The sequence below is a fragment of the Dryobates pubescens genome, chromosome 11, assembly GCF_014839835.1.
Source record: "Dryobates pubescens isolate bDryPub1 chromosome 11, bDryPub1.pri, whole genome shotgun sequence".
Taxonomy (NCBI): domain Eukaryota; kingdom Metazoa; phylum Chordata; class Aves; order Piciformes; family Picidae; genus Dryobates; species Dryobates pubescens.
This window is the reverse complement of record NC_071622.1, coordinates 11,264,113-11,289,872: the sequence shown is the minus strand read 5'-3', so window position 1 is coordinate 11,289,872 and position 25,760 is coordinate 11,264,113. Positions and strand designations below refer to the sequence as shown.

The window sequence follows — 25,760 nt, the reverse complement described above, 5'->3', positions numbered from 1 at the left end:
TTGTCTGTTACCAAAGTAGAGTGTAGCAATAAAAAAGAAGGATAGGAGGAAGCAACCTTTATCTTGTAACAAAACGATGCCTTGGGCAGGCCTGCTGTTGCTGGGCTCCAGCAGGTAACTCGTATTTCGCCCAGCACTTGTCACAGTCATGTCCCCAGCCAACAAAACACAATAAAACAAAACAAACCAAAAAAGTCAAAAATACATCTCTTTTTTTTGTTAGACTTTGAAGAGATAATCTCCTCCTCTCCCTTCATTTTGCCCCTTCCACCAAGTTAATGGCCACAAATCTCCTGAGACAGGTCAAGGCACATGGCAGGAAGGGAAAAAGAGACAGGCTGTGCCTCGCTCAGCTGAGCCACTGGTGGGGCAGATCAGCAAGGCACCATTGGCAGAAGACCTGGCCAGTGCCAGGGTCCAGTTGCTGTAAGCAGCACTCAGATGCACTGCCTGCAAAAACACCATAGTGTTCTTGGGTCAGACACAGAGCCTGGGCCCACAAGGCCCCAGTCGTGCTGCTTATATGGAAATAAGCCATGTTCTACTTCAGCTGCTCCTCCTCTGGCAGGCAGCACTGAAGGCACAAAGGGCTGACACCTGAGGCTGACTGCTGGGTTATTTTAAATGCTGTAACTTGTGCCTAGCCCCGCCAGGTATTTCTTGAGTTGGCTGTTCTGCTCCAGAGCACTTGCAAAAAAGGCAGTATGCAGGGCCACCACAGTGTTCCCAGGACTTGGATTTCTCCTCCTGGGATGCAGAAGAGGAGGCTCAGTAAGGAACCACCCTGCTTTGTTGAGGGTTTTTAGTGTTAACACCAGAGATTTTAGCAGCTAATCCCAGCTCTCCTCCTAGTTGCTTTAGCATATGCTAGAGCACCAACTGCCTGGCAGGTAGGTAAATCTACCTCTGGAGGACAAGGACCTGTCATGCTACCCTATGTGGTTTGAAATAAATATCAATGTTAACATCTACATTCATTGATACAAGTTTGCTGGGGAGAGGCAGGCAGACAGCTCCCTGCTCTACACACAGACCAGAGATCTGGGTAAAGAGCAGTCTGTCTTCTAAGACCAAAGCTGAGGCATCAGCCCAAAGAGATAGTCACAGCCTTGCGGTGGCAAAGGGATCAAGAGTGGACTTTTTAAAAGGAGGTATCACCAAGTTAAACTGTTTTCACCTGTGCAACCCTTTGAGGCTTCAACAGTTAGATGGTTTCTATTTCATTGCTCTCTGCCTTCCAGGCTTCTTCTCAGGCATATGGGATTCCCCTCGTGAGATCCCATCCCTTTAGTGCAGTGTTTCAGTGCTGACAACCTGAAATTTCTTGTAATTCATGTTTATGGGACTTCTGAATGGCAGCTTTGTTTGAACATCCTGTATTTAAGATCTGATCTTTGCTGGGTGTCATTCAATCTGTGCAAGTGGGACTGTTGTGAGGACTGACTGGTCAAACCCTTGACTACCAAACTGGCTTTCTTTTTGAAGCATGCCTTCAAAATGCTGGGCTTTGGGGAATTTGACCTTCCTGTATTCCAGGCTCTCCACAAAGAGAGAGAAACTTTCTGGATAAAGTACATCATGAGACTGTATGTGATGTCAGCAAACTGAGAGGCAGGGAGAAATGAAAGAGCTACTGAAGGAAGTATCTTTCTGGTGTTTTGTACGTTACCTACGTTGTTTCCTGAGGACAGAAATGCTACCTGCAAAGTCCTGTTTTCCCTCCTGCCTCCCCACACAGTGATGTCTTCCTGTGCAATTAGCAGTCTAAATTTTCCACTCTTTCCATCTGCCAGATAGATTCATGTGATCTATCACCTCCAGAACCCAGCTGGCCAGTGGCTTGGATCAACTTGTCAGACTCTTCCCAGGAAGGTAGAGAAACAAATTGAAAAGAAATAGCACGGACTGTGCCTCCACCTGCACTAGAGTCAGCCAGGACCATCTTTCCAACCCTTCTCAGAGCTCTGGCAGCTTTTGTCCCTGGGTTGACACGGTGTTAACATGGCATCCTGCCTTCTCAATGGTCTGCACTGGGTGGATCGGGAGAACCAAGTGGGATATGCGGCTCCATAGCCCACTCAGTTTGTCAGAATCCATGTGGTCGTAGGAGGTGGAGGCCCTGGTGTCAGTGAACTTGGCCCAGAGGAAGTCACGGACCCTCTCTTCCACCTGCGTGAGGCTGATGTTGGTCTCTAGCATCTCCTCCTCCAGCAGCACAGTCAGCAGCAGGGCCACATTCTTGAAAGCAGCACTTTCATGATCGCAGTACTTGTAGAAAATGAGGGTGGACTCTGCTGGCAACAACTCGAAGTGGTGTATCACTGCAGCACGGTCACCAGCCCAGAAAGCCGAGCTCAGCTCCGAGTCCACCTCCAGCTTGGCCTGGTCACTCTGGAGCCTGGATTTATCCTTGCCATTGATCTGGACCGTCTTGGAATGCAGGGCAGCTGAGTAGGTGTTGGCCACATGGGCACTAAGACATTGCAAGGTCTGCTCTCCCTTGCGGGCAGCTGTGAAGATGATGATGGCTGGCTGTGTGTTGTAGGATGCATTGAGGTGCTTCTGCAGGAACTTGCGTCCACGAAGCCATAGCTGGGGACTCTGACCTGGAAAGCTGTGTGGCAGCTGGCTGAACTGAGACAGGAACGCCTCCACAGTGGGGTTCCTAGAGGCTTGCTGGCCCTCGGAGGTTGGGTTGCAGAAGCTGTATATGCAGAAGCAGACCAACACGAGGCTCACGACAAGAAGCCCTGTTCAAAAGGGGAGAGACCCAAGACAGGGAACAGAAATCAGTTTCAAGTGACCTGCAGTGATATGCTGGAATGCAACTACAAAGGCTCTCCTTCCCCTCCCAGACCTTAGCCTCTATGCTGGGCAAGTGGCTCAGGTTGGCATGTTCCCTGGGCACCAGAGAGTGGTGAGTAGGCTGCTTACTCCACATTGTGCTCCTACACACCAGATGAGTGGGCTACAGCTCCAGAGATGGAGGCAAGGCGACAGCTTTGTGGTGCAACATTTCCTGAGGAAATTGCAGCTGGCCCCAAGGTTTCTTCTCTTCCCTCCTTCTCTGTTTTATTTAAGGTATATGATTGTTCAGAGCATCTTCCCATGGAGGTGTTTGACCCAGTTAAAATGCTGTGTTCACTGCCTCCCTTCTAGCTATGCTGGACTACTGTGCTTCTGCCCAGAAAAGGAGGACAGTGAGGCCCAGACACAAGTGCTAGCAAAGCAGGATCTTTTTTTACCAGAAGAAATATCTGGTGCAGATCAGCCTCATGGTTCTTGTTTGGGGCTCCATGACACACAAGAGGACTGGAAAGGGAGACCATCAGCATAGGAGACCATCAGACCTCCCAGGGTGCTTCCTGCAAAACAGGCTCAAACTGAGCCTATTTTTAAGGGGATATTTTTTCCCTTGAACCCTCACAAGAGGCTGTGAAGGATGCTGACAGAGAAGAACAATTAAATGTGCTTCATTACTTGATCCTGGAGAATGAGTGCCTTCTGGTCGATGAATAACACGAATGGGAAGCTTCTTTTCCTCACCTTTCCACAGGAGGGACTTTTTGGCCTTCTCCTGGTCTGTGTTTTGGGTGGTGACATTCTGCAAGCAGGATTGAGCCTCTGGTTTTGGGGTTGTGTACTCTACAGTAAGAGAAAGAAACATGCCACTCACTGTTGAGGGAACAGGTAAATTGAGCTGTAGTAAGAAAAGCAACTGAGCTGCCAGGAGCTCCCAGCTGAGGGAAGGATCTAGAAGCAAATACATCTTTGGGTTAATACTGATTTGAGCCTTAGCTCTCTCTGCTTTTTGGGCAGGGGAAGGAGAAGGCAATGCAGAGGGCAGTGTGGTTTCATGCCTTTCAAAGCAGGGTAGTAGCCAAAGGAGAGAGAAAGAGAAGACAGTTAATTTCTTCTTTTCCTGCTTAACTTTGGAAAACTGTCAATAGACATTAGAGAGCACACCTGAGGAAGATCTAGGCATGTGCATGGTGGAAGAGCAGCAGTGTGCAGCCATCAGCTCACCTTTGGTTCCATGTCTGCTCCTTAACATGCCTTGGGATCCACTCTCTTGGGTTTCTTTCTCTACATGCTCTTCTGGCTCCCAATATAGGACAGGGGCACTGACGCTCTTCTCTGCCAAGTGATCCTTGGTGGCATCTTCTCTGGCAGTCACATCCAAATGTGTCATTTTACTGTCAGAGCTCTTGCTTCTTGATGAAGCATCATCTTCTGCTGTGTCAGAGCTTTCCCCTTGCTTGCTTGGCTCCTGATCCTCCTGTGTTTCTGGCTGGACAGAGCTTTTCCCTGGCTTGCTTGGCTCCTGATCCTCCTGTGTTTCTGGCTGGACAGAGCTTTCCCCTTGCTTGCTTGGCTCCTGATCCTCCTGTGTTTCTGGCTGGACAGAGCTTTGTCCTTTGCTGTCCATTCTATCATGGGCCAGCTTGGCTGTAGGGCATAAAATTCATAGACCTATGCTTAGTCTCTTTCAGCAGAAGAACAATAACCCTTTCTCCCATTCTGCCTTTTCTAAGTTAAGGCCCAGGTTATCAGCATTTTCAAAATGCTGTACACAGAGAAAGGGAAAGACTCACCTTCATCCAAGTCATTTTTATCCTGGGATCTTTCTGAGACATCATCTCTTTTCTTCACAGATACTTCAGTTCCCTGGGGAACCTTCTCCTCTACTCTTGAGTCACCTAAATCTGACAGTGATGTCTCTCCTCCATCAGCAGGTGGTGACTTACGCAGCAAAGGGTCCTCCTCTGGTCTGCAGGAGGTCTCAGGCCACCTGCTTGTCACTTGGTGCTCAAGTGTTTCTTGGGTGGTCTCTTGGTGTGCAGGATGCTCTGCTGTGCTCTCCATCTCACCTTGGGCTGGCCCAGCTGTTGGGATCAGATTTGACAACATCATGTATCCATGCAAGAATCAAGAAAACACAGTGCTTTACCACCACCCTGTAAAGGTTCCAATTCTTGCTTTTCAGAAACATCTACCTACTGTGAGGTGGAGGAGAGAAGAGGGTGACCAAAAGTGAGAAAACTCATGAGTTGAGATCAAGACAGGTGAAGGAAAGGAGGGGAAATCACAGGTGATGCAGATGCAATTGCTCAACACCTCCCACAAGCAGGATGATGACAGAGTAGTCTTCAAGCAATGGCTCCCTTAGAAGACAACACACCCCCTTTTTCTTCCTGTACAGCCTTGCTCTGCCTCCTCCTTGCTTTTCCCATCCATAGCTGGTGGAAAACTGACTGATTATTTAAGCATCTGTAGATAGCAAGCACTAGGATGCACGGAAGAAAGCTCTCCCAGACTGGAGCTCCATCTTTATCTTTCCTTGTGCTGCCATCCTAGATGCAGAGTCTTAGTCTGTTGCAGCTGAGAATACAAATCTGACAGTAACTTGTTCATCTTCCACCCTTTGAAACAACAACAAAACCACACAAAACCAGACAAACAAAGCCACTTGCATTTCTTGGACTGGAAAAGAAGGTTGAGGTTGGGTTTTTTAGCTTGTATTTCCTGTACCACCACTGAATGGGATTTTTCCTAGTAGATAGAGGATTCACTTACCTTCAGACAGATCCACGCTTGGATTCTCGTCCATTTTCTTTCTCCCCTGGAGCTCTGGCTTCTGCACTGTTTGTTTCACTTTCTTGTTCCGTCATAAGGAGACTCCCTGGTCTCCCTAGTGTTCAAGTGGCTGACCAAACCCTCTCAGAGAGCTGTCCCTCCTTGACCTTGGGAACTGTAACTAAATGCCAGTAAATCTGACAAGCAGAAACACAGTGATTCATGGTGGAGAAGGAGGCTCCTCCCTCCACGATTACCAAGGTGGTGTGAAAATGGATGGATGCCACTGATAACCATGAACTTCAGTCCAAGGGGCCAAAGCTATTCTGCTTTCTGGCAGGCAGTTCAAGGGGTAATGCAAACCACAGTTAACTTGGGACATGCCAGTGGGCTGAGGCACATCTTTCTCAGCTGGATGGACTCGGTTATCTGTGCTCTGAGACGGCAAACCCAAAGGCTGGGCCTTAGCAGGCTGCCTTGTATGCTTCTGGGCACTTGCTATGTCACCAGCTGGGTCAATAAAGAGCAATGAGCCTGCTCCACTTTACCCTTCCCACTCCCGTGTGTCAGATCTGGAGGTGGTGGTGCTGGAAGATGACGTTCCTGACAGAAACGCCACTCCCTGTGCAACAGCATTACCCCCACCCACCCCTCACACCCATCTGAGGGGGCTTTGTGCCATGCTCAGGTGTTTGGAACACGGAGCAGCAGCCTGACTGTCCTACATGCCCCCCAGCCTTATTTCCCCCTCTGCTGAAGTTCTTTATGATTGGAGAGCTGCACAGGAATAAGGCTGTGGAAAAATGGACAGCATGGACAACTCCCCAGAAACTTTCCCTTGTTCGTACGGATTTCTGTACGCAAACCTCAAGCCCAGCCTTCTCAGCAGCCATTCTGGCACCACCCCCCACCCTGCGCTGTCTCTACAGCCGAGTTGCGTTGCTAAATACAAGCTTTGGTAGTGTGTATTTGGGGGGGAAGGTATATTTGCTGTTCGCCGCCGCCCGGCTCTCGCCCTCCCCTCCCTTGTAGTGTTCCCGCTGGTGACGCTCTGGCAGAAGAAGGAAGTCAGAGGAACAAAGTGGCTTGCGGGACCGGACGCTTACCCAGGCAGGTTCGGAGCTGGTCGCAGTGGTGAAGTGAAACAGAGGGGTGATAAGAAGAGGCCAGCGCCGGCCCTTCCGCTTGCCCTTCCCTTCGGCTCTGGTGTTGGCAGGACAGCCCTGGCGCCAATAATGCACACCCTTAATCCTCCGCTGTCAACGTGACAGCGAACTCTGCCCTTCCCCGGGAGCCAGCAGGCTATTGGGAGCTGTAGTTTTCCTTCCCTCCCTCCTGCCAGAGGCAGGCAGCTTTTCCTCGGTGAAAAGCGGTCACTCCCAGGAGCGTTCAGGAAATGACTTTTTTTTTTTTTTTCCCCTTCCTTTTTTTTCCTCTCTCTTTTTCTCTTTTTTCCCTCTTCCCCCTTCCCCCCCCCCCCCTTTTTTTTCTCTTTTTCTTCTTTCCCCTCCGTTCCCTCTCTCTTCTTTCCCCTCCGTTCCCTCTCTCTTCTTTCCCCTCCGTTCCCTCTCTCTTCTTTCCCCTCTGTTCCCTCTCTTTCTCATCCTTGTCTCAGAGTTCAAGACATCTGCTGGTACTATTTGGCAAGATTAACATTTGCCTTTCAAAATTGCAAGTAACCCAGTAAGGACTTGCTCTGACACAAGTTCAGAAAGTCAAAGCAATTAAATAGCTTAATTGTTTAAAGCAACAGATACAAGTTCAGGACTGCTGGTGATCATAGAATGGTAGGGGTTGGAAGGGACCCCTCTGCCAAAGCAGGATCACCTAGGGCAGGTCACACAGGAACGCATCCAGACAGGTCTTGAAAATCTCTAGAGAAGGAAATTCCACAACCTCTCTGGGCAGCACCCTTACAGTAAAAAACTTTTCTCCTCCTGTTGAGGTGGAATTTCTTGTGTTCCAGTTTGTATCTACTGCCCCTTGTCCTATTGCAGGGCATCACTGAAAAGACTCCTTCTTCTTGACATCCACCCTTCAGATACCTATAAACATTGATAAAATCTCCTCTCAGTCTTCTCTTCTCCAGGTTAAACAGCCCCAGGTCTCTTAGCCTTTCCTCCTAAGACAGATGTTCCAGTCCAACACCCTTATTGTCTTTGTTGGACACTCTCTAGTATATCCCTGTCCCTCGCAAACTGGGGAGCCCAGAACTGAACACAATACTCTAGACGCGGTCTCACCAGAGCTGAGTGGAGGGGGAGAAGAACCTCTTTGACCTGCTGGCCACACTCTTCTTAATACACCTCAGGATACCATTGTCTACCTTGGCCACAAGGGCACATTGCTATTCCATGGATAACTTACTGTCCACCAATTAGTGGTGATAAATGCACTAATTGCAAGATGATCTCAGATTAATAAATCCTGAGTAGCATCTGATGCAGTCAGAGGCAGAAACCTTTGCAATAGCTCTCATATAAAACAGAAATGCAGCGCAAATTCAGCTGTATATTGAAGGCACAATTCTGACCAAGAAAAGTGTCCCTGTCTTGGCTGGAGGAAAAGGAGCACAGCCCGTCAACCATCCTCATCTCCGCCTCTGCTGGTGCAGCTGGTCGTGGTGCTTGTGCTGGCCCATACAGAGGCTCACAGAAGCAGCGCACCCAGAGAGGTCCCACTCAGGGGTTTTATACCCCAATTCAGGTTGTCCCTGCCTTCTAGGTGATGTTTAGCATGATTTGGGAGGAAAGTTGAGTAACATAGTCATAGATGTTTAACATGTACTCAAGATTCCTTATTAGCATATTGAGAGGTGTCAACTTTAGTATTAAAATTGCCGTTAATTAGGCAACAGTCTTCACTCAGGCACCCCTACCCTCAGAATCTGCTTTCAGATTGGGTATGTCTGTTGTTTGAGCCCTGCTTCATCAGTTTTAGCCAAAACAGGAACTTCTTATCTTTGTAAGACTCCCTCCTTCAGCTGTTTGGCAGGACAGCTTGGCAGATCTTCATTTAACACTAGCACCTGCTGATTATAAATGACCTTGGTCCCAAAGCATGCTGAAATTTAATCAACTTGCCTTCTTGTCCCACAGCAAGCTGGGTGGTTTTGAAAGTCTCCAGAGAAAGCATGTTATGGTTTGTGCCCCCTTGTCCTTGTGGTAGTGTGCTCAACCCCCTTCTTTCCCCCTTCTCCTTGAGTCAGGATTGGGGAAAAAGAAAAGCACAGGAAAGAGGCAGAAGGCATCTTTGAAACCTAGGGCCGGGGTCGGTGCACTTGGACCCTTCCCCACGTCACGTGTCAGAACCCTGCGCCTTGGCAATCACTCTCTGAGATGTTAAAAGGGAGTGAGCCGAAAAGCGTGCGCTTCTTCCGTAGCTGCAAAGCTTCCTGAGCTGCACAGCTCCCTCGCTATAAAAGGCTCCCTTGCTACAAAGCGCTCTCGCTCGCTCCGCCTGGCGTTTTGGATCGTGCGTGTGGATTATAAACCTGCAGTTCTGGAAGGCTTCCTGGAAAACAGGAGACCGTAAGAGGAATCCTCAACTACCAACGCCACCTCGTGAGTAAAAGTGGAATATTTCCTAGTCTCCGGGGAATTCCCTGCTTCTTGTTAGTGGGCTTCTCCCCTTGTAGGCTTACCTTTTTCCGGTTACTGTTTCTTAAACTGTTTTGTTACAGCTTATATCTCCATTGCGAGGATATTTCCAACCGAACACCAAATCTGTACATTTGCATAACTTTGTATATAGTTACATGGGGGTAGGGGTTTGGATTAATAAATAATTTGTATGTTTTATTAATTCCCCACCTCAACCCTTCATTTCGTAACAGTCTTACCACTGGATGCTACTGAAAAGAATCTGGTCCCATACTCTTGACATCCTCTGTCCTTTTACCTATTGATCAGCATTGATCAGATCCACTCCCAGTCTGCTTTTCTCCAGGCTAAACAGCCTTTCTCCCTCACAGGGGTGCTCCAGTGCCCTCAGCATCTTTGTAGCCTCCACTGGACTCCCTGTCTCTTTTGAACTGTGGAGCTGAGAACTGGAGCCACTAGTCTAGATGTGGCCTCACTGGGGCAGACTAGAAGAGAAAATGGTCAATAAGCAGTTAGTACAGGGCCAGGTAGAGCTGTGTTTGTCAATGGGAGATGCCTTTGAGGTGAAACACATGATCCCAGCCTTATGCCATACCATTCCACTTTATGGTCCCACTGCAGACAGCACTGCCCCGCTGGGGGATGCCCGTTTGTGCTCCCTTGGCCAGAGGGTGCCCTGCTTCCTCTTTGTCCCTAGGCCTCCACAAGCTGCCCCTTGCCCTACAGCCAACACTGCATCTGTCCCTTGAGCATACTATAACCGCTGGGGACACGTGTCACTCTACACAAGGACTGAGCACGTGCACAGGTATCAACACTGATGATGGTCATATCAGGAAGGTGTGTGTGCACAGAGCACATGGAGTGATAGCAGGATTGCACCTTCTCTCCAGCAGTGCAGGAGACAATGGCTTCTTCCGGGACCTGCATTGCCACGCTGCTGCAGGGGTGGTGGCCAGGAGGGGACAGAGTCCACCTGCCTCCCTGGTAGATTCAGCACATTCCTTTATCATGGCCAACATCTCAGTGGGTATAATAGAGGCTATAAAAGCAGGGGAATGACAAAGCAGGAAGGCAAAAGCCAAGCGGCTCATCTACAGAAGCCAAGGTCTCCCCGAGACCACTTTTGGTTGCTGTCCATCCTACATCCCTGCCAAAAGTGCCTTTGACTTCATAGAAGTCACTATTTCCAGGGATGGGGCATCTCTCTGGGTTTGTTTTTAGTATTCACAAAGCTGTGAATGTAGAATTGGAACTTAAAAAGCAAGTCTGAGGCAGTTTTTTGTTTGTTTGGGTTTGTGTTGTTTGGTTGGCTGGGGTTTTTTTAATTGGAACAATGTTTTTTCCTCGATCTGGAGAAGAATCAGCAGCAACTAGGTGTATATAGAGGACATGCTATGTATTTACACAGCATAATAATTAGGAAGTTCCTTTGGAAACTTGCAAATAAAGCGATACTACTGGTAGCTGCAGCTTAGCCCTGTCAGAAACCGTTTGTCAGTCACGAGCAGGTTTTCTTGACCTGCATAGAAGGTTCAGTCATACTTTGCAACCTCCTGATGTGGTATTTGTTACATCCTCTTTTGGTTTTGCTTTAGAAAACACTGCTCAGTGCAAGTTCTGCTCTTGTATCTTGAAAGAATGGCATTTAGTCTAGTGCTGGTCTGGAAGGAGGTATGCATCATTCATCTCACGCATACCCACTTGCTCCTGGATTAAACTGGAACACTTAGGCTGTACTAGCACTGCATTAAAACCATTTTTGTTTTGGAATATATGTACAGACAAGGCACTTGCAGAAGTAAAGACTGAACACCCTTTCCCTCACCTAAGCATCTCAAGTGCACGGAACCATGTATCAACACACTACCCAATTTATAGTCCTGCGTAACAATTATTCTGCTGTTACAGCTGCGTTGTCTGCCTCAGTCCTTTCTTTTTCAGTATACAGAAACCATTTGCAATTTGTATAAGGGTCTCTATTTGCATAGCAACTTCTTGCCAAACTGTTCGCTGCCCTGGTCAGCACCTGCGCGACGGTTACAGAAAACATCATCCGCTGTCCTTAGGGGCGCACAGAAGTTGTGTGCTAAGTTTCAAGCGCGACCCCTGTGCGTTTTGCGTGGCAGCAAACACAGACCCTACAGCGTGGGCACACTTACTCGGAGCACTCGGCCAATCTGCGGTAGAGAAGCCGCCAGCAGAGCCGAGCCACGCGCTATCCGCCCCGGGTGGAACCGCCCCGGCTCGGACCGCCCCAGCTCGGTGCTCTGCCATCTGCCCGCTCGGGCACGCAGGAGGCAGCGCCCGGCACCTCGCAGAGGGTCACTCGAGGCGGTGCCCGCGTCCCTGCCCGCCTCGGCTCTACAGGTGCGAGGGAAGAGAAACCGCCCGGTGCGTCCGCCGCGCCTCGTCCAGCGCCGGCCCGCCTGCAGTGATCGAGGCAGCGAGCGGAGGTTCGCCCGAAAGGACTCGCCGGGCCCGGCCTCCCCTCACGAGCCGCCCCCGGCGGGGCCCCGCTGGACTGGGGAAGGCCGCGGCCGAGGGGGGTGGCTCCGCGCGCTCCCTCATTTTTTTCACTGGAGGGCAGCCTCGGCCGCAGGCAGGTCGCGGGACAGCCGCTCCCCGCCGCTCGCCGGCCCTCGCTCGGCCTCCTTCCTGGCGGCAGGCTCCAATCGGCGGCTCCACGGCCTCGGCGGGTCAGCGGGCGGACGCAGCGACGGGGGGCGCGGGGCGGGACAGGGGAGGCGGCGGGGGGCGCGCGGGCCATGGCGGGCCAGCCGCTGTACCACGTGACGCCGCGGCGCCCCCTCCGCGCGCAGGCGGCGGCGAAAGCGGCAGGCAGTGACGCGACGGAAGGGAGGGGCGCCGAGCTCGCCCCGCGGCCGGCCCGACGGGAAGTGAGGTTTGCGGATCCGCCCCCGCCGCGGGAAGGCGGCAGCTTCAGTCCGGCGCGGCGCGCAGAGGCAGCGGCGAGAGGCGGCAGAGGTCGTGGCAGAGGGCGGCCGCGGCGGAGCCGTGGGGCAGCAGCGGACAGGGGGATGATCATGGAGGGGACCGGCGATGGGCAGGCTCCCCCGGATGACACCGAGTGCAGGCAGAGGAAGTCGGCGGCGGCGCAGCGGGAGGAGTCCGAGGAGAAGGCCGCGACCAAGCCCAGCCCCGAAGGCGCACTGGAGGGTGAGCGGCGCGCGCGTAGCGCCCCGCCGTGGATCCCGCGGTGGGGCGGCGGGATGTGGGACGGGTGGGCAGGCGGGCTGGGTCTCTCCTTCCACGCGGGTGTCCGGACTGGAGTAACCCAGGGGACGTTGAAGTGAGGGTATCCCCCCGGACAGCCCCGCTGGAGTCACTGGGGTATTCTAGCGAGTCTAAAAGGGATGTTCGGTGCTGCTTGAAGGTCATGAGGCAGGTGGGTTGAACCAAGCTGCCCTGCCTTGTCGTGCCCTTCACCTGATTCTCTTTTCAGGAGACGAACATCAGTCTTGGATTCCAAACCTCTTGGCCCGACCCTCTATAAGAGCATATAGACAGACAGGTAGGTTTTCACGCGGAGTGGTTCTGTGTGCACTACTTGCAAAAGTGCTGATCTGCACTTTTAGCTCATTAACAGGTTTGACTGTGGTTCTGGCATATAGGTGAGAAAATCCTGTTGTGTTTTTCATGCCATACATAAGAGGTCAGGAGTGCTTCCAGGCCTTCCAAAAGGATTGGTGTATGCAGAGCATGCTGAAGCCCTTAGGTGGCTGTTTCATCTCCTGTGTCACTAGGGGTGGTATTTTTTTTCTTGCATTAACAGGAAGAATAACTGATTAAGCTAACATTGCTTTGTTTTTAAAGGCTGAATTTAAATAAAGTAACTTGATCTGCAAAATCAGTAAGACTGTTCCATTCAGTGAGCAGCTCTGCTCAGGAGGAAGTGCCTAAGTGAGGCTTGCCTGCCTTTTCTGAAAGGGCCACGCACATATTGGTACTTGTTCTTGGAAACTAGGCTGGACAAGCTGTTTTGTCAGCTCTATGTGGCACCTTCTCATTTTTGAGTTGTATGGCTTTAGCCTGTCATTCCATCAAAAAAACTACAAGTGAACTGCATTTCCTTCCTTTTTAGTCTGTCAGTCTATTTTGAGTTGGACTGTAAAAATCTTAAGCATGTGGTAAATCTCAGAAGGAGAAGTTGGGTGAGCTGGAGATTCTTCTCCATTCCCATCTGTATTCTTGTGACAAAGATGTCACCAGGCTCTTGTTACAACTGTAGTGCATGGCCTTAGTTATGTGGCACTGCCCTTAAAAAGAGCTGCCAATATACTTCAGAAAAAGAATTTCCAGAGGGTGTGGAAAATTCTTGAGGGAGGAAGAGAGAGAGGCTATGAGTATATAATTGGGAAAGTACAAAGGTTTATCTGTGACAAAAAATTGTGGGAAGTTGTTACATCCAAATGGTGGCTGCTAGGGTGCTGACATGTTTAGTATTTTAAATGTGGCTGGGCTGCTCTAAGAGGTACAGCTGAGTGGTTGTGAGGGGGTTTGTACATCTCTAAAGATGAGGATGGAGGAAGAGATTTCCACCCTTGACCTCCCTGAGCTCTTAAAGTTTGATTATAGTCATGACATGAAGAAGTATGATATTAGGAGGCCATTATGCTTTACATGGAAGTGAAAGAGTAATTTTCTCCCTCATAGTCCTCCCACCTGCAGCTATACAATGCTGGGATTTTTTCTGCAGAGTTCAGGGGAATGCAGGGTCTGTGTGAGGCAGCAGGACAAGCAGTGTGGATTTTTATCAGGATGTAAATGTTATGCTTCCCTGAGACCAGAGTGGAAGTAAAACCACAGCTTGAGAAACTTGTTTCTCACTTCTGCTTAGAGGTTTTTAGTACTTAAGATTGAGTAATTTGGTGAGTATCTTCATTCCTAGCTTAGAGGGAAATCAGTCACCTAACAGCTTTTTAAGATGGTTTTGAAAATACAATATCCTACTCACTATGTGCAAATACTTTACAGTTGAATCTGTGCCTTCATATCATAGAATAGCTCGGGTTGGAAGAGACCTTAAAGATCATCTAAGTTCTGACCCCCCTGCCATGGGCAGGGACACCTACTAGATCAGGTTGCTCAAGACCCCATGCAGCTTGACTTTGAACACCTCTAGGGTTGGAGCCTTCACAGCTTCTCTGTGTCTCACCTGTTCCAGTGCCTCACCACCCTTGTGATGAAATTTTTTTTTTCCTGATGTCAAATCTAAATCAAACTTCTTCCAGTTTGAAGCCATTTCCCCTCATCCTGTCACTCCATCCCTTTGTGAAAAAAGCCTCTCTAGCTCTTCTGTAGCCCCCTTCAAATACTTGAAGGCTGCTCTAAGGTCTCCCCAGAGCCTTTTTTAATCCAGGCTGAACAACATCAAGTCTCTCAGACCATTTTCATAGCAGAGGTGCTACAGTTCCCTGATCGTCCTTGTGGCCTCCTCTGGACCTACTTTGACAGTTCCATGTCCTTGTGTGGGGTGCTCCAGAGCTGGACACATTACTCCTGGTGGTATCTCAGGAGAGCTAGGTACAGGAGATAAACCACCTACCTCAACCTGCTTGCCATGCTTCTTTTCATGCAGCCAAGGATATGGTTGATTTTCTGGGCTGCAAGCACATGTTGCCAGCTCTTTATGTTAATCTAAAACCTAACATTTTCTCTGTTTGTGTTTTGGGTTTGTTTTGGCTTGTGGTGTGTTTTGGGGTTTTATTTGTCCTTTGTATGTGAAGCATGCTAAAGCTGCTGGAGCATGCTAGAAAAAAACTGGTTTACTTTCCTGAAGTAAAATAAATAAACACTAGGTGGCAAGCTGTGTGTTGCCCTTGTGCATATGGTAAATGAGCTGCAGAAACACATTAAACCCTGGGAGAACCCAGTGCTGTTGAAATAATAAAAGTGTGAACTTTACAGAGAAATAGTTGTACCAACTGTGTTCTTCCGTTTGCTGTTTCCTCTGGTTATGCCTGTCAGCCTGATTGCTATGTCACGGATTCTGCTCCTCAGCTGTATTACAGCTTTTATTCCATACCTGAGCTGTTTTTCCTCCCTTGAATCTGGGCCACCATGTGGTTGCACTTTATCCTTTCAAACTTCTCCAGGTGTTCTGCTTCTGACTGGCTTTCCAATGCTGACCTTTGTTCTATGGCTCCTTGTCACCTTAGAGGGCTTTATTCTTTCTAGTTAGTAACATGGACTAAGTTTGGTTTCAGGATCTCCATGGCCATGTAATTTGGCAAACAATCTAAAGGTGTTGGTTTAGATTCTCCTTAGCTACTTGCGAGGATTAAGGTAGGAGCATAGGTGCTCTAGGTTGCAGTTCCAGTTAACAAGAGAGAGCAAACTAAAGGCTTGGACTATATAAAAAGGGGCCCTATGGTCTATATGTGCTTCTCATTCCCCCCCACCCCTTCTGCCTGATGCTATGGAAGACAGCATGATTGTAGTTTGTGATTGTGTGCCTAAAGATGTGGGGAAAATTCTTTACTCTCATCCTTACATTTACTAGTTTACAGTGAATTCCTTCAGTGTGAGTTATTTCTTGCCTCTTAGAATCTGGTGTCTTCCTTTTTTTTTCTTCCCCCTTCCCTCCCCCCCCCCCCAATGTTTTTAAGCCAAGGACTCCTAAAAATATGCAGTGGTGGTGTAGACAGCTGTATTTGTAGTGAACTTAAACTTACTGTAAGACTTTCCAAGCCTTGCTTTTGGTTACATTTTTTAAAAGGAACTCCTGGGAGATCACAACATGAAAATAACTCATTTTGATCATGTATGTTCTGAAACTGTGTCTTGGCCCTTAATTTTCGTGTTGTTATGGGCAGAAATTATACTGTCCCTGTAACAAACATCTTTTTTTTTCTTCTTTTTTTTGCCTCCCCAATTCACCTTCAAGAGGATCCAGTAACAGAAAACACAAAGGCTTATGACAGCGATGAACCTGATCATTCAGCCGGGCATCAACCAAACATCTCTACACTACTCAAAGGTAACTACACTGGTCCACAATGTAACAAATGATACCTTAAATGTGCTTACGTGACAGTCTTTCAGTTCTGGTACAAAAGGGAGTGTTACTGAGTTGAAATCTGAATGGATGAAGAAGTTTAATTGGAAGATTTGAAAGTGTACACCTAGTCCTGAGTCAAGTTAAAGCTGATGAGAGTGTGGCAGTCATCTGCTTGGGTGTAAAGCCTTGAAGTTCAAGAACTGGCAGTTTGCAGCTTTGATAAACATAGCTATGTGCTTTTTTGAAAAGCAAACCAACAAGATTAATAATGTCATGCCTGCTTCAAAAGCTGTTTTGAGAGTGGATCTTTTAATTTGCCTTGGGCAAAGCAAACAAAAACTGTTCTTAGAATCATAGAATGTTTTGGCTTGGAAGGGACCTCTAGATTGTCCTTTTTTTCCTTGAAAGATGAGTTGACTCTAGCAGGGGGAAGCTGACTGTTACCAAGGGGTTTCAAAGTGAGGGAGCACTTTTTCTGTTCATTGCTGAAGAGATTTTTTTTCTTCATGTGTATTACAGAAGCAATAGGGAAATACAACAAGGAAGAAAATATGGGATACTTTTTGGCCCAGCAGAAAGTAGTTGTGTTACTACAGGTGGTTTGAATACATCCAAACAGATGCACTGTGTAAGTGAGATTTCTAGAAGAGTTGGTAGCTGGTCAGAGAGGGAGGGATGTGGCTTGTATTCATTTTCTCAGGAGCAGCCCCAATCACAGTGTATTTGGGGAAGCACTGAAAGCAGTTACCAGTACAGGCTGACAAAACACAGGCTTGAACCAGGTTGCTGAGATGTGCACAAGAATGCATCTGCGTCAGTGGCTGTTTCCCAGGAGTACAGGCAGGAGTTGTGCTCAGGCAGCCAAGAATGTGCCCATGTTTGCTGGAGTCCCCCTGGGCTGGTAACAGCGGTGTTAAGGTGGTAGTTTTACACTGTTGAGTTTTGTTTTTCTCTCCTGCTGCATAGTTTTGGTTTCATAAGTGAAAAATAGGCAGGACAGTTTTGGTTTCAGAAGTGCCATATCTGGTACCTTCAGGGGAGTTGGATTAGATGACTTTAAGGGTCTATTCCAACCCAAAGGATTCTATGTATTAACCTTGCTCATTTTCCATCCTTTGCATTTTATAATTATTGCATCATTGCTTCCTAAAAAGAAAAAATAGGAAGGATAATTTTGTCATCTTGGGAGAAGCAGACTGAAGGACACATTAATCCCTTTCTATTAGATAATGGTAGCTTTCTCCATCTAGAGGGGGGTCCAGCAGGCTGTTGTGGGGCAGACCAAGTTTGGCTGCACAGCATATACTGCTTCCCTAGTAACTTTTGAAGATTTTCATAGAAAGAGCTAAAAACATGCATGGCTTGTCTGCCTTACTCCAACCTTTGATGTGATAAAGTTCTTGTGCTTTGGTTTCAGAAACAAAGGCTGACTTCCGTGAGAAAAATAAAGAGCATCATTCAACTGCATCACAGAGTAAGTTGAGAATCAGACACTTAGTCTTTCCCTGTAATTAAGTGACAAGTGCAGAAGTATTTTCCTTTCTTCTCGGGTTCTCTTGTGTTGTGAGACACTGTGAGGGAAGGTGGAGAAGGACCCAGGAGGCTGATTGAGATGGAAGCTGGAGAAGGCAGAACATTCCAGAGCCCTTCTATGGGGTTATTCAACTTACTGGCCACAGAAAATGACCCACATGTTTTGGTTTGGTTTGGTTTGGTTTGGTTTGGTTTTGTCTCTTTTGGCTGAGTTAGGAAATGAATAGAATAGAATAAACCAGGTTGGAAGAGACCTTCAAGATCATCTTGTCCAACCTATCATCCAACACCACCTAATCGACTAAACCATGCAACCAAGCACCCAATTAAGTCTCCTCCTGAACACCTCCAGTGATGGTGACTCCACCACCTCCTCAGGCAGCCCATTCCAATGGGCAATTACTCTCTCTGTGTAGAACTTCCTCCTAACCTCCCGCCTAAACTTCCCCTGGTGCAGCTTGAGACTGTGTCCTCTTGTTCTGGTGCTGGTTGCCTGGGAGAAGAGACCAACCTCTGCCTGTCTACAGCCTCCCTTAAGATAGTTGTAGACAGCAGTAACGTCACCCCTGAGTCTCCTTCTCTCCAAGCTAAGCAGCCCCAGCTCCCTCAGTCTCTCCTCATAGGGCTTGTGTTCCAAACCCCTCAACAACTTTGTTGCCCTTCTCTGGACACGGTCCAGCAAGTTGGCTAATGGGACAATCAATATGTGCTGACCATATACTAGTGGCATTGTGGGGATGAGCTGAGAAGGGGAACAAAACCTTCCCCTTTTGGTAACAATGAAGGTTAGGTTAGTTTGTACAGATCACCTTCTCTTCAGGCCTTACCCTGAGCAATGGTGGCCTGCTACAATTGAGTTAGTTGTCATAGACTCCTGGAGAGAAGCAGCATTTCTCTTTTCTGTTTATCTAATGACCAGTTCCCTGTGTTTCAGATTTTTATCTTTGGTTTTGTTGATTTCTACCCCCCATTGGAATGATACTTGAAAGAAAAGGAGGGGTAAAAAAGATTCTGAATTGTTAGTAGCCTTATGTTCTTAATGTCGTGGCACTTGTTGCTGTCCTGAACAGGTATAGGTAAACAATGTCTTGTAAACCAGAATTCAGCCTGGAGAACCTGGGGGAGTGTTAGGGGCTTTAAAAAACAAAACAACCCAAACAAAAAACCCCCACCCAAACCCCACAGTGTTTTCCAGAAGAGAAGCTTAAATGCCTTTCTTAAATGAATTGGTGTAGGGAGTTCTACCTAGTCTGGTACTTTTTTCTTTCCTGTGCCAGAGGTAGTAGGTGCTACAGGAGTGACCGGTTGTGTTGGGTGAAGAGCTCTGGAAAATCACTTCAAGCCCTGAAAGCTCTAGGGCACCTGCAGAAGTTACACTTTTTGAGTTGGGCAAGACCTATACTTTGCTTTGCTTTGTGCAATTTGTGTTGTAAATAAGGCAGGATGTTTTGGTAGGAAAGGATCTGGGTTTAGGCTGTTTATTGAAATATTTTTTCTTTTGGGGTATGAACCACAGCTGTCTGCTAAAGATGGAACCCAGTCTCTGTAAACAGGGCTATACTATAAAATACTACAGAATTGAGGTGATTTTGAACTGTTTACTATTGGAATGCTTGTATAAGCTTAGCCTGCCACAAGTGGTGTCCTGTTGGGGTGGGGGGTTGAAATCACAGAATACTGTAGCTCCTTAAGCCAGTTAAGCTCCTGCTTAAACCAGAGCTGCTTTTAGCACCTTCTGTAATTACATTCATACAGAAACAAGGTTATAGAATTTACTGAAGTGTTCTTGAAATAACTACTGCAGGGTGTGCTTGTTCAAATTATTTTCAATAGTGCCATTGACAGTGTCCTGGTTAAATAATATTATGAGAGCCTTCAGCTTTGAACCAGTTGCTCTAGTTCACAAGGAGCCAGAAATTCTCATGTCTTTTTAATTAACTGGCTAAATGGAGAAGACCTGCTGACCAGTAATTGCACTGTCTATATTCATACTGGTCTCTTGGGAAGGTTGTTCATAATATGCTTTTATGGATAATGTTTCTTGTACTTTGCTGTCTGAGTACATTTAAATAAGTAGACCAGAAGTGTATTTTGAAGTTGAAAGCTTACACTTTGTTTTAAAAGCACAACTGATCACAAGAAATTGCTGATGAAGCAGGCTTCTGACCCAAGCAAGATGGGGAAGGCTGTATGAAACTATCCCTTTGGTTTTGCTACTTATGTTTTTATCTTGTTTTATGTTGTTTTTCTAATCTATATGTTAATTGAGCTTCTGTTTTTCTGTCCTTCAAATTCTCAAGTGAAATCAGGAAACTTAACTGGGACATGGGATCCTTGAGCATTAAAAATCAGATTGTTAAATCTCTGCCATTTTGTCATCTTGTACTTGAATCATAGAATTGTGGAATCACTAAGGTTGGTAAAGACCTCTAAGATGATCAAGTCCAACCTTCTGCCCAGCACCTCCATGACCATGTCCTGAAGTGCCACATCTGCTTGTTTTTTGAATACCTATTGAAATGCCTCTGTTTGTGTAACCTTTCAAGAGTTAAAAATCTTTGGGGGTGATTTGTCACAAGTAGAGGACTAGTGCTTTTTCATACCAGATTATCAAAATGGCTTAAGAAGTGACATTTGGCACAGCATGGATGGGAGAGTTGGTCTGCCAGTTGAATGGGACTCTCAGTCTAGTAATAGCAGTGAATGTGTTATTTCCCTTGTTCAAGACCAGCCTTGCCTTCAGCACAGGAGTATATGATTCAGGGAGGAACAGAAAGCCCCATGCTTGACACAGCCCTACCCATGATGAAGTCACAGCCTCACTTTTGCTCCTACTTAGCAGGACAGTTTGGTTCAAAAAGGTGCTGTCCAGGGGAGCTTTCTTAGCCTTCCTGTAAACTTTGTGCTTTTTTTGTTGAAAATAACACAGCTTGGTGATTTCAGCTCCCTGCTAACTGGAATATAATTGTTTTAGTATTTTTCTCATATTCCTTCCTTAATCTCTTAACAGGCAGAAGTACATTTCAAGTTCAGTCCAGTAAAGGGAAGCTATCACAGCCTTTGGCCAGAAGTAAGACTTCTCCTTTCTCTTCTGTTTCAGGTTTGTATCACATTTAACCATTTTCATGCTTGCCCAAGTATTGCCTGGTAGCTAGTGTTAAACAGAGTCCTTGCCAGACGAGCTGATTTGCTTGCTAGGGCTCATGCTTTCAGCATGGAGGAGTGTTGTGTAATAGGTAACATTTCCACCCAAACTTAAGATCTTTCACGTGTAGTGTTTAAAGGATTTGCTCCAATATTAAAACTGAGGTAGGCCTAGTAGTGATTGCATTTAACAGTTGTGCTGCTGTGCTGATGAAAGTTAGGATGCATAAAGGTAGCAAAAGGCACACAGCTCTTTCATGTTTCCAAGAAGGCTGGTATATTCTATCACTGATTTCACTGGGGAAAGAATTGAACCTTGTGCTTGTAGTAGGTCAAGCAAATGTGAATTTTAACTGTGCAAACAGGAACCCAAATCAAAGCACTGGCTATTCTATATGCTTCCCATGACTGCCATCTGTGATCTTTGTGAAACTGACTGATCCAAAACCAGTTTCTGATAGTGTTGATCACCAATGTTTGAGGTGCAAGTACTGCTGCAGAAACTACTTTTACCCTTATGGAATAAACACAGAAACTGTTCTGGTGATACTGGGTTTTGTTTAAGGCTTTCTCTGCGGGGCCTAAATGAGGGGGAAGAGCTTGACCTTTTTCAGAACTGTTTTAACCTCTTAGTTTGGATTGATGGAAAATTGGTAAATTGTCAAAGAGCTTCTTTTGCAGAAGAATGTCCAATTTCTCAGTGAATCTGGACATCTGTATAAATATTCTTTTTTAATGCTCTCACTTCACTAAGTTGCTAAAGAAATTCAAAGTTGTTTCTTGGTTTGGTTTTGTTGTTTTGGTTTTTTAACTAGAACATCTTTGTGATATTCCAAGGGAATCATTTTGGTTGGACTTTCAAGGTAATCAAGTCCAGCAGCTTGAAAGGGGAATGAGTTCACTGAATTCTATTGTTTCCTCTTATTTGCCTCTCACTTTTTGGTTGAAAGGAGGTGAGTGTTGACCTCTCCTCCCTAGTAACAAGTGATAGGACAAGGGGAAATGGCCTCAAGTTGCACTGGGGCAGGTTTAAGCTGGATATTAGAAGAAACTTCTTCACTGAAAGTTTTCTCAATTACTAGAATAGGCTCCCCAGGGAGGTGGTTGAGTCCTTATCCCTGGAGATGTTTAAAAGACATAGAGTTGTGGTGCTGAGGAACATGGTTTAGCAGCAGCCTTCATAGAGTTAGAGAGTGATTGGACTTGATGATTTCTGATTCATTTTAAAGCATTGTTTTCTTCCTGTTTGCTCCTCTTCTCTATAGATGATGGTGAATCGCAGAGGGGATTTCACAAGAGCTGGACTTTGCTACTGGTTCTGTTAATTGTTGTCCCACTGCTTTATGTCCTGTGGAGCGTGTGTACAGATCAAACTTTGTCAAGCAGAGATGCTCAAATTGTGCAAGCATTTCGGGACCGGATGAAGAAACTAGAAGATACTTACCAAAGTCAGAACCCCAATCTGTGGAAAAGAACCAATGTACTCCTTGAGAAGCATCTTAATAATTCCCATCTGCGTTTGGAGCCCACCATTCTACTGCTCACAGCTGGCCAGGAAGCTGAGAAAGCACTGAGATGCTTAAGTAATGAGATTGCTGATGCTTTTGCCTTCTCCCAGAATGCTTCTACCATCAAAATTGATGGGGAAGACAAAGCTATATTGGACAGTGATGCTGTCAAGCTGGAAGTCGATAGTGAGCTCAGCTCTGGGTTCAGAGAAGGCAAGAAGGTAGCTGTGGTGCACCGATTTGAGTTACTGCCTGCAGGCTCCACCTTAATCTTTTACAAGTACTGTGACCATGAGAATGCAGCATTTAAGGATGTGGCTCTCCTGCTGACAGTTCTCCTGGATGAGCAGTCACTGAGAAAAAGCCTCACCTTGAAAGAAGTTGAGGAGAAAGTCCGGGATTTCCTCTGGGAAAAGTTTACTGGTTCAGATGTTCCTAATTCTTATAATAGCATGGACACGGATAAACTGGGTGGACTGTGGAGTCGTATATCTCGTCTTGTGTTGCCTGTTTGGCCTGAAAAGGGCCTCCCTGTGCAGGGATGTGCATAAGTTAATGGAGAGGACTCAGGAAAGGAGGAAGACAGAAAATATATGTTGCAATGGCTGGACAGGGAAGAACTTACTTTAGCTGCAGAGCTCAGGCAGCATACCGTCCTTTCTGTGCAGAGAAGTTCCGCCAGCTGACAGGGTTCTTTCTGCTAAAGTAACTGGGAATTCTCTAAATCAGCTGCAGAATGTAAGCAAGGAACTTGCTGGTTGTTGGTAAGTTGTGTTCAGTGACTTGGTGGTGTGGAGCTGGATGTTAAGTGTCTGCTGGTGCAGAAAAAACTCATCCGCTTCTGAAGCTATCATAGTTCTGCTGTAAGGATCCTTTTCTGGTGGCGTAAAATGCTCGTGCCATGTTTGACAAGGTGGTAGGATGCAAAAACATCACCTTCATCTGTCAGAATTGCTTAATTGTCTTCTAACATGAGAAAAATCAAACTAAAAATTATGATACAGTGACATGAGTCCAAGCACAAGTTTTTTTGTTGATCCATCTGATCACAAAATAGATGTCAGCTGTCTCTGGCAACTTCTAGAGATGGCAAAATTGCTTGAAAGATTTGTGACTTGCAGAGAACGTTTTGGGAAGCACTTCTTCCTTCAGTGAGCTTGCCCCAAACAGTTCTGGGAAGTGAGGAAAAACTGAGGTACAAAGGACTGCTTGACATTCGTACTGATACCAGTTAAATAATCCCTCAGCACTTCTCCCTCACTGATTCCAGGAATTCTTTCAAGTGTTAAAATTTGAGGGTGAGGAGTGACAAAATCTCAGCTGTGTGTTTGTGTACTAAAGACCTGTTGCTTCTCCTTCCCAAACAGAAGTTAAAAAGGTGTAGGCTGTTTCTTGTCTTAATAAGATAATTATTTTTGCATTAAGAGAGTTTATTTGTCTGTTGATACTCTAGAAAAATAACCTTTCTTCACATCTGCATAGAACCTGCTGCTTGCTGTATAAGCTTCTAGTGAAGAACAGATCTGCAATGCATGTTTCTGAAAATAAAAATTTGTTAAGTGTGCCTCTTGCCCAGAATCCCTCAGACCAGACAAAAAGTGTGTACTGGATTCAACTGAAAGTTATTTTGGCTAACAAAACAAAACAAAAAAAGAGGGGGAAAAAAAAGAGAGTTGCAGCACTTCCATTTCCTTGCTGTTAGTGTGTGCTCTTGAAGGGTTGGTGTCAGTGTGCATTTGGTTTTACTGAGTTTTGCAGGAACTTGTGAAGACTGCTCTCTGAATAATGGGGTGTTGTAACAGCTGAGAGATCAGTGCCTCTTGCACACCATTCACAAGCCCCTAGAGCTGTCCTGTTGCAAAAGTTCCTCTTAACCAGGAAAACTTCTTGAGGTGCTGGAGCTTCTGGCTTCTTTGTGCAAGCAAAGGTTTGGGGTGTTAAGTGGAATGACCCAAAATCAACTTAAACATATTTTAAAACGAACAACCTCAATTTGGGAGAGACAGAGCTGCAGTTGCTTAAACTGGAGGTGGATTTGTTCTCACCACTGAGAGCCAGCAATGGGTAGTGCTTTTCAGTTTTAATAGGAAGAAATAAAACCAGTAAAGACATGGAAGTGCTGCTGTTACGGATGCTTAAGAATAGCTCAGGAAGGAGAAGATGGCATTTTACAATTTGGACATTTCACTGGATGAATGTTTTTTTTAAGAATTCAACTGTGAGTTATTTCCAAGTGTGTCCTGGTAACAACTTTGTTTGTATATTGTGTAAACTATTTTGGTAGTCATCAAAAATAAACACACTTGTTTGTTTTATAAGCTCTTTAAGATTTGCCCATTGAATTTTCAGCAGACTCTCATTTTTTGTATGTTTAAGATTGTTCTTTTTGCCTTTGACAAAGTACAGATGCTAAAATACAGCTTTTTGCAACATGGAGAACACTTAAGGAACTTGAGCGGTAGACAGCAGGATGCAGATGCATGTGTTTGATAATATTGGGGCTCTTCTCTATCAGGGAGCGTTTCAGGAGATGATAGTGGCACTGAGTTGTCTTTTACTTGGTGTCCTTGTACTAATTTCATGGGTTCTGATTTCAGCTGGAACTAATGGTAAGATGTGGTTCACTTGTTTCATTAGTCCCATACAAGAGTCAGCAGCTGACAAAAGGGATGACTTCATTCTTGTTCCACTCCTAGCTGCGTGTTCCAGTACTTCTGCTGCTGCAAACCAGTGTACTGTGAACTGACTGGAGGGACAGGATAGTCTTACTCAATAATAGCTTAGAAAAAAGTATGTAATTAGCAGAATTGGCAACCACAAGAAAAAGACATAACTTATGACACGAAGGCAGGAGATTCTGTGCTGTTATATTGATAAAACATATGTAATTCAGGTTATTCTCTGTTCCTACAACTGCCCCATCCACTCAGTGATGGGGCATTAAAGAGCTGTGGCTGGAAATTAGAGACTTAACGTGGTGCCAGGCAAAGGAGTATCACTTGGGTGGTTATTTTTTAATTTATTGCTAACTGCAGGGAAAGTGAGGTGTATTTCCAGGTATATGATGTGCTGCTTAGTCTGGAAAAATAAATCAAAAACACGTAGTAGCCCCTTCTGGAGAAGGGAAAAGGCTCAGGACTAGAAGACTGTTCCTGCTCTTGAAGTAATCAGTCCTTTTAGTAGGTGTCTGTGGCTTTGTCCTTAAAAGGCTGTCATTAAATAGCCACAGGTACTTAATACAGACCTGATTAACTCCTCCTCAGCCCAGAGGTGAAGACTAATGTCTGTCTGGGTTGCTCCCAGGCAGCTGATAACCATCCTCTTTGTATAAATTACTTCATTGCCTGCAGCAAGCTGTCATAGCCACTTGAT

At 46.4% G+C, this 25,760-nt stretch overlaps 2 protein-coding genes across 2 annotated transcripts; one reads left to right on the top strand and one right to left on the bottom strand.

The window, feature by feature from the left end:
• Nucleotides 1-337: 337 nt before the first annotated feature.
• TOR1AIP2 (torsin 1A interacting protein 2) lies at nucleotides 338-6,812 on the bottom strand. Its single transcript, XM_054165464.1, has 7 exons — nucleotides 6,684-6,812; nucleotides 5,578-5,774; nucleotides 4,596-4,886; nucleotides 4,401-4,449; nucleotides 4,027-4,301; nucleotides 3,481-3,645; nucleotides 338-2,750 (listed from the first exon to the last, which is right to left on the bottom strand). Exons 2-7 carry the CDS (start codon nucleotides 5,609-5,611, stop codon nucleotides 1,957-1,959), a joined length of 1,608 nt encoding a protein of 535 aa, XP_054021439.1. The 5' UTR covers nucleotides 5,612-5,774; nucleotides 6,684-6,812; the 3' UTR covers nucleotides 338-1,956.
• Nucleotides 6,813-11,276: 4,464 nt separating this feature from the next.
• Nucleotides 11,277-24,035, top strand: LOC128897562 (torsin-1A-interacting protein 1-like). Its single transcript, XM_054165552.1, has 6 exons — nucleotides 11,277-12,359; nucleotides 12,646-12,714; nucleotides 16,090-16,182; nucleotides 17,621-17,677; nucleotides 20,747-20,836; nucleotides 22,146-24,035. Exons 1-6 carry the CDS (start codon nucleotides 11,948-11,950, stop codon nucleotides 22,937-22,939), a joined length of 1,515 nt encoding a protein of 504 aa, XP_054021527.1. The 5' UTR covers nucleotides 11,277-11,947; the 3' UTR covers nucleotides 22,940-24,035.
• The last annotated feature ends 1,725 nt before the right edge of the window (nucleotides 24,036-25,760 follow it).

Excerpts from the sequence above, each read along its gene's own strand:
- LOC128897562 (XM_054165552.1), top strand. The coding sequence starts at position 11,948 with ATGGCGGGCCAGCCGCTGTACCACGTGACGCCGCGGCGCCCCCTCCGC. Across the intron at positions 12,360-12,645 it reads CCCCGAAGGCGCACTGGAGG|GAGACGAACATCAGTCTTGG; the intron begins GTGAGCGGCGCG and ends TTCTCTTTTCAG. Across the intron at positions 20,837-22,145 it reads TCCTTTCTCTTCTGTTTCAG|ATGATGGTGAATCGCAGAGG; the intron begins GTTTGTATCACA and ends TCTTCTCTATAG.
- TOR1AIP2 (XM_054165464.1), bottom strand. The coding sequence starts at position 5,611 with ATGGACGAGAATCCAAGCGTGGATCTGTCTGAAG. Across the intron at positions 4,302-4,400 it reads AAAGGACAAAGCTCTGTCCA|CTCTGTCCAGCCAGAAACAC; the intron begins GCCAGAAACACA and ends GCCAGGGAAAAG. Across the intron at positions 2,751-3,480 it reads CACTCATTCTCCAGGATCAA|GGCTTCTTGTCGTGAGCCTC; the intron begins GTAATGAAGCAC and ends CCTTTTGAACAG.